Source organism: Mus caroli, chromosome 7 (genome assembly GCF_900094665.2).
Source record: "Mus caroli chromosome 7, CAROLI_EIJ_v1.1, whole genome shotgun sequence".
NCBI classification, from domain to species: domain Eukaryota; kingdom Metazoa; phylum Chordata; class Mammalia; order Rodentia; family Muridae; genus Mus; species Mus caroli.
In genome coordinates this window covers 143087716-143101510 of record NC_034576.1, presented here as the reverse complement: position 1 = coordinate 143101510, position 13795 = coordinate 143087716, and the positions used below count along the sequence as shown (strand labels likewise).

Sequence of the window (13795 nt, the reverse complement as noted above, 5' to 3'; positions counted from 1 at the left end):
ACCCGACTGTTCTTCCGAAGGTCCAGAGTTCGGATCCCAGCAACCACATGGTGGCTCACAACCATCCACAACGAGATCTGGCGCCCTCTTCTGGAATGTCTGAAGACAGCTACAGTGTACTTACATATAATAAATAAATAAATCTTTAAAAAAAAAAAAAATGGCAAAAACAAGCTTCGTGCTTTCACCCTCACTAACACCGCCTCCATCCTCCCACTGCCGTCCCCTCCCCGCCGCAAGCGCACTGGTGACCTCCACTCTTTGGAACAGCATCTGTGTTTCTGCCCGTCCAGTCTATCAAGTCCTCTCACACCGCTCTCCTGCAGTAGTGCCTCTGTGCAGAGAGAGCCCTGTTTCTGTCACTGTCACCGCAAGGACCTGTAGCTGTCGGTCACAGACTATGCCATCTGTGTGAACTTTGCGGAGCGCTCTCAGCCTCTGCGCCTGTACCCTGTGATTTGCCTTCTCCTGCAGCGCGCCCTGCAGTTCCCCCAGCACTTGGGCACACACACTCTTGCACTCTGAACTCAGACTTCTTTGAACCCTGCCCACACTCCATGTTCTGCTGGTGATCTCCAAGGTCAGACACGCTCCAAGGTTCGACAGCGCCTCCTGCAGGGAGAATTCCTGCAAAGGAGAATTCCTGGGTTGCAGGCTTCATTTTATGAGGTTAGGGTTAGGGATATTTGCAGCAAAGAGGTGGATTTCTCCTCCCCTCAGAGCATCCTATTATTTCTGTTCCTCAAAGAGACTCTCAGCACCTCCTGACTCTTCCTTGGCTCATGTCTCAGATAGCACTTAGGGGGACAAGGTTGGAAACCTGGTTGTCCTGTCACTCTCAGCTCCACTACACCTCCTGTTTTGTTTTGTTTACAGGCACAGTCACTGTGGGCTGTAGGAACAAAAGCTGTGTTGTTGCACAAGCGAGACTAGTGGTTCCAACAGCCAGGGGAGGATGAATTTGCCCCTGTGACATTTAACTTTGTTGTTTGTTAACACAGTTTATTTGGCCTTATGGCTGGGAGCAGTGGCAAGACTGGCTGGCAAAAGGTGGCAGGGGCAAGAAGCTGAGCCTGACATTTTAAATCAAAAGACATTTTTAAAGATGGATTTATGGTTGTGTGGCTTGCATGTATTTGTGTGTACTGCATGTGTGCAAGTTGCCATCAGAGGACAGAAGGACATGGAACTGGAGTTGCCATTGTGAGGGTGCTGGGAACACAACCTGGGTCCTCTGCCACAGCAAACAAGTGCGGTACCCACTTAGCCATCTCTGCAGCCCCAAAATGGAGACATTTCGAATCTTATAAGCAGTAGCTGTTTGTATCAGTTTTTGTTTTTAAAGATTTATTTATTTATTATATGTAAGAACACTGTAGCTGTCTTCAGACACCCCAAAAGAGGGCACCAGATATCATTACGGAGCCACCATGTGGTTGTTGGGATTTGAACTCAGGACCAGTCTGAGTTAAAACTGCTTTCTAAGAGCAGTCAGTGCTCTTTACCGCTGAGCCATCTCCTCAGCCCTGTATGTATCAGTTTTAAGTATACATATGAAATTAGAAATTATCTTAATAAATGATATGAAAAGCTAACATAAGAAACCCATACCTTCGTTGTCTGATTCTGTGCGTGTCCAAGCCTGCCTCAGTCCTCCCCATGTTTGTCTGAGAACCCACTTTGAAACTCCCACGGATTGTCTTAGAATTGCACTCACTAAGCCATGGTATAATCTATGGGAACTGGCAGTGGTAAAAAAAAAATCACATTTTTTAAAGTTCATGAACACAACTATTTATGGCTTCATTTACTTTTCTCTGGAATATTTTGTGCATTTGTCACACGTCTTGCAGCTGATATTTCTGATGCTCCAGAAGCTGCCATTGTTTTGCAGATTTGGATATTTATCTTATCCAAGAATACCCTCAAGGTCATACTTAGAACACTAACCTTTAGAGAATATCTGATGCAGGAGATGAGTCGTCACACATCGAATGCTTCTCCTTGCTGTGGGCACTGCTGGGCATTCAGGATGGGGCTCTGCTGTGTGCAGCATAACGTGTCAATGAGAATGGTGGCAACGGCAAGAAAAACCTGTCCTAACTTACAGCTTCTCTGTGTGCCGAAAACTGTCTTTAAAAACAAAACAAGGCCGGGCAGTGGTGGCGTTCGCCTTTGATTCCAGCGCCCTGGAGGCAGAAGCAGGTGCATCTTTGTGAATTCGAGGTCAGCCTGGTCTACAGAGTGAGTTCCAGGACAGCCAAAGCTACACAGAGAAACCCTGCTCAAAAAACAAAACAAAACAAAACAAGAATAAAAACAACAAACAAACAAACAAACTCCCAAACTTTTCAAGAACCTTGAGGGATCTGAAGTATGAGAGATTCACTTGCTCAGCTTGATCTAGCACCACCTGGAGTCACACATGGCTGGTCCTTTCACTGAAATTCCCAGACAACCTTACCAGTAAGGATGTCTGTCAATATCCTGCTAGGAAACGGGGCTCATTTTAGTGTGTCAACAGCGAGGGCTCTGCTGGGAAGCGGACCTTAGGCCTGGCAGGATACACAGTGTGGCAGATACTGTGAATCACTCGGTGGACCCAAGGAGGGACCCAGCTTACCTGGATTTGGCTCTGGCCCACAGAAACAGAGATTTTGATAAGCACATCATGTCGAGTCGCTGGGTGGGTGGCCACTTGCTGCACAGGAACTCACCAGTTCCTGGTGTTCCCTGGTACCTCGGTGTGCACGGCTGTGGAAGGCAGGATGCTCTGCCTCTCCAGTGCACAGTGCATCTGTGATACGTTGGACACCATTTACCATGGCAAGCAGAAAGGGAGGATGGATGGGGCTTCAGTGCAAAGTGAAAGGACAGAAAAGCTCCCCTTTTTACAGCTCATTCTCCCCAACTCTGTTAGTTCAGTCAGGGGTCTGCAGGGCCACAGAACTAGCGGGAGGAAGAGTGAGGAAGAGCGGGAGGAGGGAGGGGAAAAGAGAGAGGTAGGTTAATTTTAGAAACTGGATTCCTTGATTGTGGGGCTTGGGGCGCCTGGAGCCTGTTGGGGAAGCTGGCAGCTAGAGACCCAGGGCAGCGCTAACTTTGCACCTGCCCCCGAAGTTGTCTGGAGGTAGAGTTCTCTCTTGCTCAAGGCTACGTCAGACTTTGTTTTACTCATGGCTTCAACTGGGCACAAGGACTACTCACATCATGTAAGGCTGTTTGCTTCACCAAAGCTCACCAACTTGCCTGTTAATCTCACCCCCAAAACAGTCTTGGAAAGATATCAAGAATAATGTTTGACCAAATAGCTTGACTTCAGAGTCCAGTCAAGTTGACACATAAAGTTAACCATTACATTAACAAAACAGACGGGGTTTTGAAGCCCTGTGGCAGGTCCATAGGGCACATGCCTGTGGAGTGAGCTTGAGTCAGTTTGTCCATCATGAAAGGGAACCATAGCATACAATGTACAAGGGTTAGAAGTGCTGTGCTGAGAACCCTCGCTAAACAGGCTAATGACAGGCTGGGAATACAGTTACCAGAGACAGAAGGCACAGCTGCTTATTAGATAACACTGTAGCAGAATGAGATTACCAGAGCCAGACCGGGGCAGCTTATTAGATACACTGCAGCTTATTAGATACACTGCGGCAGAGCGAGCCAGGCAGCAGAGAAAAACTATGCCCTGGATAAGAGCTGCTTTAATTTTTTTTCTTTTTGTTTTTGAGACAAGGCTTCTCTGTGTAGCCCTGGCTGTCCTGGAACTCACTCTGTAGACCAGGTTGGCCTCGAACGCAGAAATCCACCTGCCTCCGCCTCCTGAGTGCTGGGCACCCAAATTTTAAATCCTTTTTAGTGTTTGAATTTATCTTTTAAAATTTATTTATTTATTTATTTATTTATTTATTTATTTATTTACTGTCTTAGGGTTTTACTGCTGTGAACAGACACCATGACCAGGGCAAGTCTTATTAAAAAAAACCAACATTTATTTGGGGGTTGGCTTACAGGTTCAGAGGTTCAGTCCATTATCAACAAGGTGGGAGCATGGCAGCATCCAGGCAGGCATGGCGCAGGCAGAGCTGAGAGTTCTACGTCTTCATTTGAAGGCTGCTAGTGGAAGACTGACTTCCAGGCAACTAGGGTGAGGGTCTAAAGCCCATACCCACAGTGACACACCTATTCCAACAAGGCCACATCTCCAAATGGTGCCACTCCCTGGTCCAAGAGTATACAAACCATCACACTTACTTAGTTGGGGGGCATGCACAAGCCATAGCATAACCTGTGGAGGTCAGGGTATAACTGTGGGTGTCTGTTTCCTCCCTCTGTCATGGCGCTTCTTAGTAGGGACTGAACGCCCTCCATCTCGCTGGCTGCTGTTTTATAGGTTTTGGGAACAGGATGTCTTGCATCCTAGGCTAGCATCCTCATGCTCTCTCTCTATGAAACTGAGGGTGATCTTGAACCTCTGATCCTCCCCAGTGCTGGGATAAGTACATATCACCACACCAGGTTTATGTAGTGCTGGGGATGAAATTCAGGGGTTTCCACATGAAATCGCTCAACCAACGGATCCTGCCTCGCCCCCTCGAAAGGCCCATCCTATTGTGGGCGTCTCTGTACGTGCTCTCAGTTGCTGCTTCAATGTCACAGTGCCTCGGTGTTTAGGTTGTATCAAGTAGGACTCACATCTCGATGACTGGTGGACATCTTCCTTTGCTGAATGCCTGTTGCTCTTCGGGTTGATTTGGCAAACTCTCTGACGACAGTGGCTTAGAAAGGAAGCTCTTATTTTGGCTCAGAGTTGGAAGGTACAGACCATCACGGTGGAGAGGAATGACAACGAAAAGGAGGCAGCTTGTTGTGTGAATCCAGTCAGGAAGGAGAGAGACACGATGCCCAGCTGCCTTCCTCCTTCATCCGGCCCCAGTCCATAGGAAGGGGCGGTCCACACTCAGAGCAGATAGATCTTCCTCCTCCTTTAAATCATTCTAGAAACATCCACTCAGACAAAGCCAGAACTATGTTTCTACAGTGGGTCCACATCCAGTCAATAATTAAGATTAACCTTCACAATGAGGAATAATTTTTTTACACAGTGTAAACTGGAAAGTAGCTGATTAGTTTTGAATCCTTGGGAAGCACCAGGTTTTTAATTAATTATGTACCTATCGTTTACGTCCACATGTGTGGGCACACACACTGTATGTCACTGTGCACACCCTGAGGCCAGAAGAGGGCTTCGGACCCCTCTGAGGTGGAGTGACAGGCAATCATGAGGTACCAGGCTTGTTACATGGCTGCTAGGCTCTGAAGTCCAGTACTCGTGATTGTGTGACAAACGTTTTTAACCAGAGAGCCATCCATCTCTCTAGCCCAACCATCGCATCTTTATGTAAATGAAAACGGAGATGTGACACGTGCAACAAGCCTCCGGCCTATAAATCTAGCTGTAAATGCCTCCAGGAGAGCCTGCTGTGCCTGAGGCTGCTCTGCACAGCCTCTGCCCGGAGCACGAGCGTCCCCTATAGCTGACCTCCGGGTGCTGCTGGCTTTCTTCAGATCCCACATTCTGGAAACCCGTTTTATGGGATACAGATAGAAAGAAGCCCAGGGTAAAGTGCACAGCTGGAGACGACCTCTGGACACCCGCTAGGTCAAGCTCGGGAACACTACCCTAGTCCTGCGCATTACTTTCCCCAGCAGCTCCTGTACTTCCAAATCTGGCCACAGGGTGGTGCCCTGTGTCCACGATTGTCCACTAAGATCTCCAGGGGTCCCGCATTCAGAGGTGAGCTTTATTTTTATAGGAAGAGTGTTCAAGCTTAAAGGCCAGGGTGGTGGTACATGCATACGTTGTGTGTTTGAATGCCGACTAAAGACATGAGCATAAGGACAAGCTGTCCACCACACACCCAGAGAGGCACTCATGTTCAGGCCAAGCTAGGGTCGGCCGGCCTGTACTAAGACTTCTCGGTGGCTGTTTTCTTGGCTGTTCCTTGAGGCCTTCATTTCTATTCTATACTGCATGTCACTGTTTTCTTCTTCTTTAAGTATAAGGCAGACCAGGGAGGAGAGGCAACCACTCCTCTACTCGGAGTAGCGGGATAGAGACCACAGCAGTGGAGGAATGAAAAGGGTTGGGTTGTGCCTGGAGAGTTCTGGAAGGCCAGAAAGTCTGGGGAGGGCACGGGAAGGGAGTGGAGGGCTCTCACTGGTGTGACCACCTGGGTTCTAGGGGGACCTGTGGATTCTCTGTGCACTGGCTACCCCCCTCCAACCTGCCTCACTGAGGCCTTGTCCACCATGGCTGGGCTAGGAGATGTCGGCAAGCCTGAAGCAGTGGAGGGTTGTGGATCTCTCCGCCCCATATCCCATTTGCAGTGCTTCTCCAGTGTTGCACAGCATCACCTGGGCTTGCTCCTACTTCTGTATTAGTAATGGGGAGCAGTGCTGGTCTCACGGAAACACTTTGCCTTGTCTTCACAACCCGTCTATAAGCCTAAACCTTCTCTTAAAACTAAGTACCAGACAGCTGAAAAGGGAGAGATTCCGCTGTCTTGGCACTGCTAACAGAACTTGGAGCTGCTCTGAGAAGGGTAACATGATCCGGGTCTAGGGCAGTCTTGCAATCTAAAGATGGTCCTGCCAACAGCCAGTCAGAAAATGGCCCAAGCCCAGAAAGGCAGAGACAGAGGCCTCCTCCAGAAGCCGGCCTGGACAGGTTAGACACAGGTCTTATTTGTGAAAGAGGAAATGTCTGTGGAAGACTGAGCCTCTGAACAAACTGCTCAGGTCTACAGCCTTATCCCCACAGGACCCCAAGGCTGTAATTAAAGGTTTAGATGGAAGGGATTACAGCGAAGGAGAGGAAGAGGCCCCCCACAGCCTGAGGCGGGAATCTGGAGCTCAGGGCTGGGGGAAATAACATTCAATTAACCTCCCCATCGGAGCCCTCCCTCTGACCTCCTTGGACGTGCCTCCTTGCTGGACTAGACTGGGCCTACTGGGTAGGTGGAGCTTAAGGAGTCCCACATACACAGCCAATTCTTCTCAGGAAGAAAAAAAGTCAAGTGCCTAGTGAAACAGATTCCCTTCATCACCATTTCTAAACAAAGGAGGGCACAATGGTCTCCAGGAAAGGTGGTGACCTGGCTAACTTTACGGGTGCATACAACGGCCAAGGACAAGGCTGAATGCCCCGTGACCACATTTCCCATCTTGGGCTCACACCAATATTGTCTGAAAGCAACTATGGGGCACACTGGGCTGTGGCCTTTACCAGCCATGACGATTCCTTCTGATAATGAAACATTTTCCCTGAAGATAACCCAGCTTTTATTACCTAGTCTAGGTCAGGCCTGGTATATGATAGGAGCATCATCTATACATCCTTATATCTTCTTGCCCAACTGACTACCCACGCACTTATCATCCATACATCCTGACTGCCTACCTCGATGAACATCCTGCTAAACCAGAAACTGCTCTAAGTCCTAAAGACTCAGCGGAGAACGTGGAGGTCCTACCCCTCACAAACCTTCTCCACTAGTCAAGGGAGCACATGGTGGAGCAAGATACACTTCAGATGCCATTTGTGACCTGAACAGACATGAGAGAATAGAAGGGGGTGCCCAGTAAAAAGCACGAGTTGTGTGCTGACAATGTTATGGATGCCATCAGGCCTCGGAGGCTGTGGGGAGGCAGTGCATGCAGCCCGTAGGAGGAGGCAGATCATAGGCAGCTATGCAGGCTGCTTTACAAGAATTGTCTGAGGCAATGTGTAGAGGCCAAAGTAGAAGTGCTTGAGATTAGAGTTTGGGAAGATGGGGAGCTAATCTCTGGGCTGTGGTGCTACTGGTGTGTTGGAAGCGGAGTATCAATTCCAGAGCAAATAGAGACTGCTGCTGGAGGACAGAACTTGGCCCTGAGGTGGGCAGAGCCATTGGTGGTTAGTCTGTCCTGATCACAGTCAGTCTCAGGTGACTGAGGAGCTGGCTGTGCTAAAGCACAGGCAGTCCAGGGCCAGGAGGTCTGGAAAGACCAGATGGAGACCCAAGAGCCTGAGGCTGACCCGAGGTCAGGAAGAGACTGAATGAGACGGAAGGACACCCAGCAACTGAGCGAGGCTGACAGTGCAGGGAAACTGCCCTTTGCGTTTGGTAGGAATCAGCTGGGATAAGAGGACAGCTGCCTGGGGACAGGGGAGAGGGGCACATGGGAGGGAGAGTGGGGTCTGCAGGGTGACAGTCTTCCAGGAGCAGGATAACACGGCACTAATGCAAGTCTGGGGAGAAACGGACAGCATACTATCTGTAGAGAGGCCTGGGTGCTAGAGCTCACCCAGCCTGGTGCCTTGACTGGGGACAAGAGTCTGACCCCAGACATAGTTCCTGCCCACAGCTGACACTCAGAAAGTGCCTGGTCTACACTCTTATTTCTGTTCCTTTGCAGCAACCAGGTCGCAGGACTTCAATGCAGGCTCTGCATGTATTGTTTGGTTGATACCCCAAGAGTTAAGGTTTATTTTTTAAAGTATACCACATCTCTTGCATTTTAAAGTCTGACTTTCCTGGGTTTGTCCCATTGAAGTCTCTTTCTGCAAAGAAGTGAATCTTGTATGGAAGGGCCCTACATGTTGAGGGGCTCACAGCGGGCTCACAGGACAGACTGGCTCTCTCCCAGTTACCAGCAGCCACCTTTCTGCCAAGTCTTGTGACAGGAGACAGCTGCAGCTCTCCACCCCAGCTATAAAAAGCCCCAGCTACCTAAGTGGTCAGAGGACGTGCAGCGGACATTCAGGGTGCCTCTTTGGGGCCAAGGAAGGAGTACGACCCCGAGAATCATGCCAAGGCTCCCCCCTTTCCTGCGGCTGCTCCAAGCGCCTATGAAGTTCACAGTGGTTCCTAAAGCCCATATCTCTGCCAAGCCAGCCAAAACTCCCACTTCCGCCGTGGTAAGTAACTTCTAAGGTAGCATTCTCTGGGCTTCAGGGCAACAGGGAAGATTAAAGTGATAAAGGAGAGGGGTGGACGTGGTGCTAGGTATCAGGGTTTTATGCAAGACTGTGTCTGGGTGCCGGAAGAGGGCTCTGGCACCACTGCCTGCGGGCCAGGCTCTCAGGGGCTACGAATGGTGGGGTGGGGACTGTCCTCAGGCCTCACATACCTCTGGCCAAGGTCGACAGTGACAGAACTAGGGGGCAGAGTTCAAGTAGGACACAGGACTGCTATCAGGATGTTTTTATTCCACTGTTAAGGGGAAAGGTGGGCTGCTCTGAGGAGAAACTAAAATGGTAGCCAACCTGATAAAACCGGACATACAAAGTGTGTCTGTCTCACATATATAACACACCCAGGTCCTGGGGTCACACACAGAGCTACTCAGCCCAGACTAAGATCCCCATTCTATGCCAAATTTGCTTGAACTCAGGATTGAGGTCAACAGGAAGGACTAGTTTCCAAGTGAAGTACTGACAGCGTTAAGAAGACTTGGACCCAGGCCCTATTTAGAGGGAACTCGGGGTGTCAGTGCAGTTGATACCTCAGAATCTGCTTCTCTACCTAAAGCTACTGAGAAGACAGAGAGCCAGATGGGGGTCACCACTGCTCACCAGACACACAAGGCAGGTGTCTGACCATACCCGGTTGGCTTCTGAATGGGACTGCTTTCTGAGAAAGGACCTGTGTTTGTCTATAACAATGGAAACCTTAGCTGGTCTGCTCTTCTGCATAGCACCCTGGAACGTAAGACCCGACAGGAGCTGAGTGAACCTCTGCCTTACTGGGAGCTGCTTCAGCTAGGCAGGATCTCGGGCTCTGAAGCCCAAGGCTGTTTCTCCTGATTTCTGAGGTCATTCTCCCTGCTAAGGGCTCCAGGCTGCCAAGCTCTGACACAGCAGAGCCTGCCTGTTCACAAGCCTGCCTAGAGAAGCCGAAGGCAAATGGGGACTATGGCTGCCAACAGAGAGGAAGAGCAAGGGAGTAATCCCCAGCTGGAGGGATGCTTCTGCCCCAGGAGTCTAAGAACAGGGAAGTTACCCTGGCCCGTGGCCAGGCGACTCATGTTTGCTTTCTTTCCACAGGAGCAGGCTGTGGGGATCTCAGCCATAGTCGTTGGCTTCATGGTTCCAGCAGGATGGGTCTTATCCCACTTGGAGAGCTATAAAAAGAGCTCTGCAGCATGAAGTTGCCCATCCCTGAGAGATTTCATTAAACACTTCATCCGCCTACTGCTTGTGCAGATTCTTGAGCGCGGCACTCCTAATATCCAGTGCCTTAGTGATGCTGGGTGGCGAGTGTGGATGCCTGAGTCTGAGAATGCTCTGAAGATGACTGCAAAAAGGAACCAATGCCTCCCTGACAATACAGAACTCACTTCTTTGGTGGTGGTCCTGTGCATGGTGATAGGGGAGGAGTAAGGCAAGTCCCCACCGACCCTGAGTCCCAGTGTACATGCTCATTTCTTTTTTCTTTCAGACACAGGATTGGCTAAGGAGCTAAGGCAAAGAACAGAAGCACCAAGAGAACGATGCCAAGGCATTTATTAGAGCAGCACTCAGACCACACTGGACAAAGCCCACTCAGGTGGGGCTGGGCGGAGACTACTCTGTCCCCATCCCATTCGTGCCCTTTCTCATCACCTAGGCCTGGAGCCCCCCCTCCCACCCCTTGCAGGCTACAAAAGACCCCACACAGGAGCCTTCTCCACATAGTCACCCCCCCACCAGTGACAGTTCTCTGCTTTTATAGCAAGAACAGTTCCCACCCCGAGCAGGATCCTAAACTCCATCCCAAATGAATACAGATCTCTGCTGATGGTTTCGGGGGCCACAGAATTGCCTTGCAAGGTGCGGCAGGGTCTGCAGGACACCGGGGCACTAGGTGAGGATGTCCTGAGCCTGGTGTTCCACCAGCATCTCCATGCTCTTCACATCAGTGCACCAAAGCTCCAGACGGTCCTTCATCCCCTTGATCTAAAGGCAAATCACATGGCTATCAGCTGCAAGGGAGTCTGGGAGGGCTGGGTCTCTAGTTCTTTTCTGGGGAAATGCTAAGGGCAACAGAACTGAAGGTGGAGGTGTGTGATGGAATCACTGGGCCAATTCTGATCACGAGGACATTCTAAAATCTCACATGAAAGAAAAAAGAATGAGGAAATCACAGGATTAAATGTCCGGGAAACATGATAGGGCATGGGATCAAGTCACAAAACCAGGAACATGTCTGCTGGAGCAGCAATTTCAGGATTAGGAGGCATCAGCAGCACAGCCAGCACTGCTGTCAGAGTAAGCCTGGAAGTGCAGGGCGCAGACCTCAGGGCTGCTTTTCTAGGCCTCCACAGCAGTAATCCCACCTTGTGTGGAACAGCATCCGCTTCCTAAATGGCTTCTGTCCACATAAAACTAGGACAGCATTGGTAAGCCCGCAAAGGGCAGGGGCCCAGCCCCCTTACCTGCTGCAAATCCAGCACTCGCGGCTGCACCCATGTCATGTGAACCCGCTTGTCCACCTCGTCTATGCTGCCTCTCACCAGCCCCACCGAGAGCGCCTTCATCACCAGCAACTCCACCTGTGCAAGGGACTTCATGAGACACGCTGGGAGCCCAGTGCTCGCTGAGGCCAGATCTCTGCCTGGGATGTGGTAGCACTGCTGCTGTGACCCGAGTCCCAGAACCATACCTTGTTGACAGTGATTTTGGCACTTTTGGCAATTTCTTCAAAAGTGAGTTGTCTGTGGTTGGCAGGCCGTGTGAAAGTCATCTGAAAAACAAAACTATTTTTCTAAGCAAAAGCGGTCAGAGAATTAATTTTAATTTTTATTTTTTGGTCAGAGCTGGAGATATGGCTCAGTGGTTAAGAGCACTGGCTATTCTTCCAAAGGATCCAGGTTCAATTCCAGCACCCACATGGCAGTTCCCAACCCTCATACAGACATACATGCCATACATGCAGACAAAACATCCATGTACGTGAAACAAAAGTAAGTCATTAAGAAAAGGTTCCAGTTTCTGGCTGTTACGAACAGAGCTGAGCAAGTGTTTTCTTCCTTCCTTCCTTTCCTTTCCCTTCCTTCCTTTTCTTTCTTTTCTCTTTCTTTCTTTCTATCTTTCTTTCTTTCTTTCTTTCTTTCTTTCTTTCTTTCTTTCTTTCTTTTCTTTCTAAAAAGATGTATGTATGTGTGTATGTGTGTGTGTGTGTGTGTGTGTGTGTGTATGTATGTATGTATGTATGTATGTATGTATGTGAGTACACTGTAGCTGTACAGATGGCTGTGAGCCTTCACGTTGTGGTTGGGAATTGAAGTTCTTTTAGGACCTCTGCTCATTCTGGTTGGCCCTGCTTGCTCTGGCCCAAAGATTTATTTCTTCAGACGCACCAGAAGAGGGCATCAGATCTCATTGCGGGTGGTTGTGAGTCACCATGTGGTTCCTGGGATTTGAACTCATGACATGACCTTCCAAAGAGCTATTACCTGCTGAGCCATCTTGCCAGCCCTTGAGCAAGTGTTCTTGTGGCATGGTAGACGGGCGTGGAGAGTGGGGATGGGAACAGGAAGTGGGAAGGATGGAGGGAGAGAGAACTGGGAGATAAACTGGAATCAGGGTATCTATGGGATGAGCTGGACGCCTAAGGCAATGGAAATATGCAGGAGTTGATGAGGTGAACCCAGGAACTCCTAGCAGTGGGGGGTACGGGCTGAACCACAATCTCCTGTAACCAGGCCAGACTTCTAGTGGCAGGACTGGGACACCAACCCAGCTACAATATCCTTGACCTACAATTTGTCCTGCCTACAAGATGTGCAGGGGTTAAGGTGGCACAGAAATTATGGGAGCAGAATTCCTAATGATAGTTTGTTATACTTATAGATTGCCGTGCAGCCCAACAGTCAAGAGAGGCTGCACCCAGCAACTGATGGAAACAGATGCAGAGACCCACAGCCAAATATTAGGTAGAGCCTGGGCAAATCCCCAGGAGATGGTGAGGAAAGCCACAAATCACACAACCTGAGCCCACAGAGACCGAACTGCTGACCAGGAAGCCTGAGAGGGGCTGGCCTAGGCCCTCTGCATACGCTCCAGCTGTGGAGCTTGCTCTTCCTGTAGGGTTGCTAACAGAGGGAGCAGGAGCTGTCTCCGACTCTGCTGCCTGCTTCTGGCTCTTTCCCCCTCTGTGTTACCTCATCAGGCCTCAAAGGAAGGGGAGTACTAGCCTTATACAATCTGATATGCCATGGCTGACTGACAGCCACTGAGGCCGGCCCTTTTCTGAAGAGGGAGGGAGGAGTGGATGAGGCGTGGGCTGGGAGATGGAAAGTAAGCCGGGAGGGGGAACTGCGGTTTGGATAGAAAATAAACAAAATTAAAAATAAAAATAGTTTTTTTTGGTCAGAAGTTGTGGTTGTTCGGGGGAGCTTGGCCGCCTTTAATCCCAGTATCCAGGAGGCAGAGACAGGCAGATCTCTGTGAGTTCAAGACCAGGCTGGTTCATAGCAAATTCCAGGCTATGTTCAGGATGACATAGTGAGAGGCTGTCTTGCCTAAAAAAAATTCTGGCTGGGCAGTGGTGGCGCACACCTTTAATCCCAGCACTTGGGATGCAGAGGCAGGCCGGATTTCTGAGTTTGAGGCCAGCCTGGTCTACAGAGTGAGTTCCAGGACAGCCAGGACAACACAGAGAAACCCTGTCTTGAAAACCCAATAAATAAATAAATAAATAAAAGAAAGAAAGAAAAAATAGATCGTCTTATTAGTCCCATATTCAAGTATTCAAGCCCCCCCCCCCCC

General features: G+C 49.7%; 2 protein-coding genes and 1 long non-coding RNA gene across 5 annotated transcripts in view; 1 reads left to right on the top strand and 2 right to left on the bottom strand.

The window, feature by feature from the left end:
* Positions 1-245: 245 nt before the first annotated feature.
* LOC110299295 lies at positions 246-3255 on the bottom strand. Of its 3 annotated transcripts, XR_002378443.2 has the most exons (4): positions 3208-3255; positions 2624-2797; positions 1951-2043; positions 246-627 (listed from the first exon to the last, which is right to left on the bottom strand). It is a non-coding gene; the product is annotated as an uncharacterized LOC110299295 (long non-coding RNA). The 3 variants fall into 3 exon arrangements; XR_003837120.1 differs by having other exon boundaries at positions 2624-3234; XR_003837121.1 differs by having other exon boundaries at positions 1951-2040; positions 2624-3234.
* A 5501-nt stretch (positions 3256-8756) lies between these two features.
* On the top strand, positions 8757-10237 carry LOC110299481 (cytochrome c oxidase subunit 8B, mitochondrial). The gene is made up of 2 exons (XM_021169189.2): positions 8757-8962; positions 10091-10237. Exons 1-2 carry the CDS (start codon positions 8852-8854, stop codon positions 10190-10192), a joined length of 213 nt encoding a protein of 70 aa, XP_021024848.1. The 5' UTR covers positions 8757-8851; the 3' UTR covers positions 10193-10237.
* A 295-nt stretch (positions 10238-10532) lies between these two features.
* Positions 10533-13795, bottom strand: part of Psmd13 (proteasome 26S subunit, non-ATPase 13) — a 14741-nt gene continuing 11478 nt past the window's right edge. Inside the window, exons 11-13 of the mRNA XM_021166313.2 lie at positions 11688-11768; positions 11461-11577; positions 10533-10981 (exon numbers count right to left, since the gene is read on the bottom strand). Of these exons, the coding sequence (XP_021021972.1) occupies positions 10886-10981; positions 11461-11577; positions 11688-11768 (294 nt within the window). The 3' untranslated portion in view covers positions 10533-10885. The remainder of the gene's footprint in view (positions 10982-11460; positions 11578-11687; positions 11769-13795) is intronic.

Excerpts from the sequence above, each read along its gene's own strand:
- LOC110299481 (XM_021169189.2), top strand. The coding sequence starts at position 8,852 with ATGCCAAGGCTCCCCCCTTTCCTGCGGCTGCTCCAAGCGCCTATGAAG. Across the intron at positions 8,963-10,090 it reads AAACTCCCACTTCCGCCGTG|GAGCAGGCTGTGGGGATCTC; the intron begins GTAAGTAACTTC and ends TTCTTTCCACAG.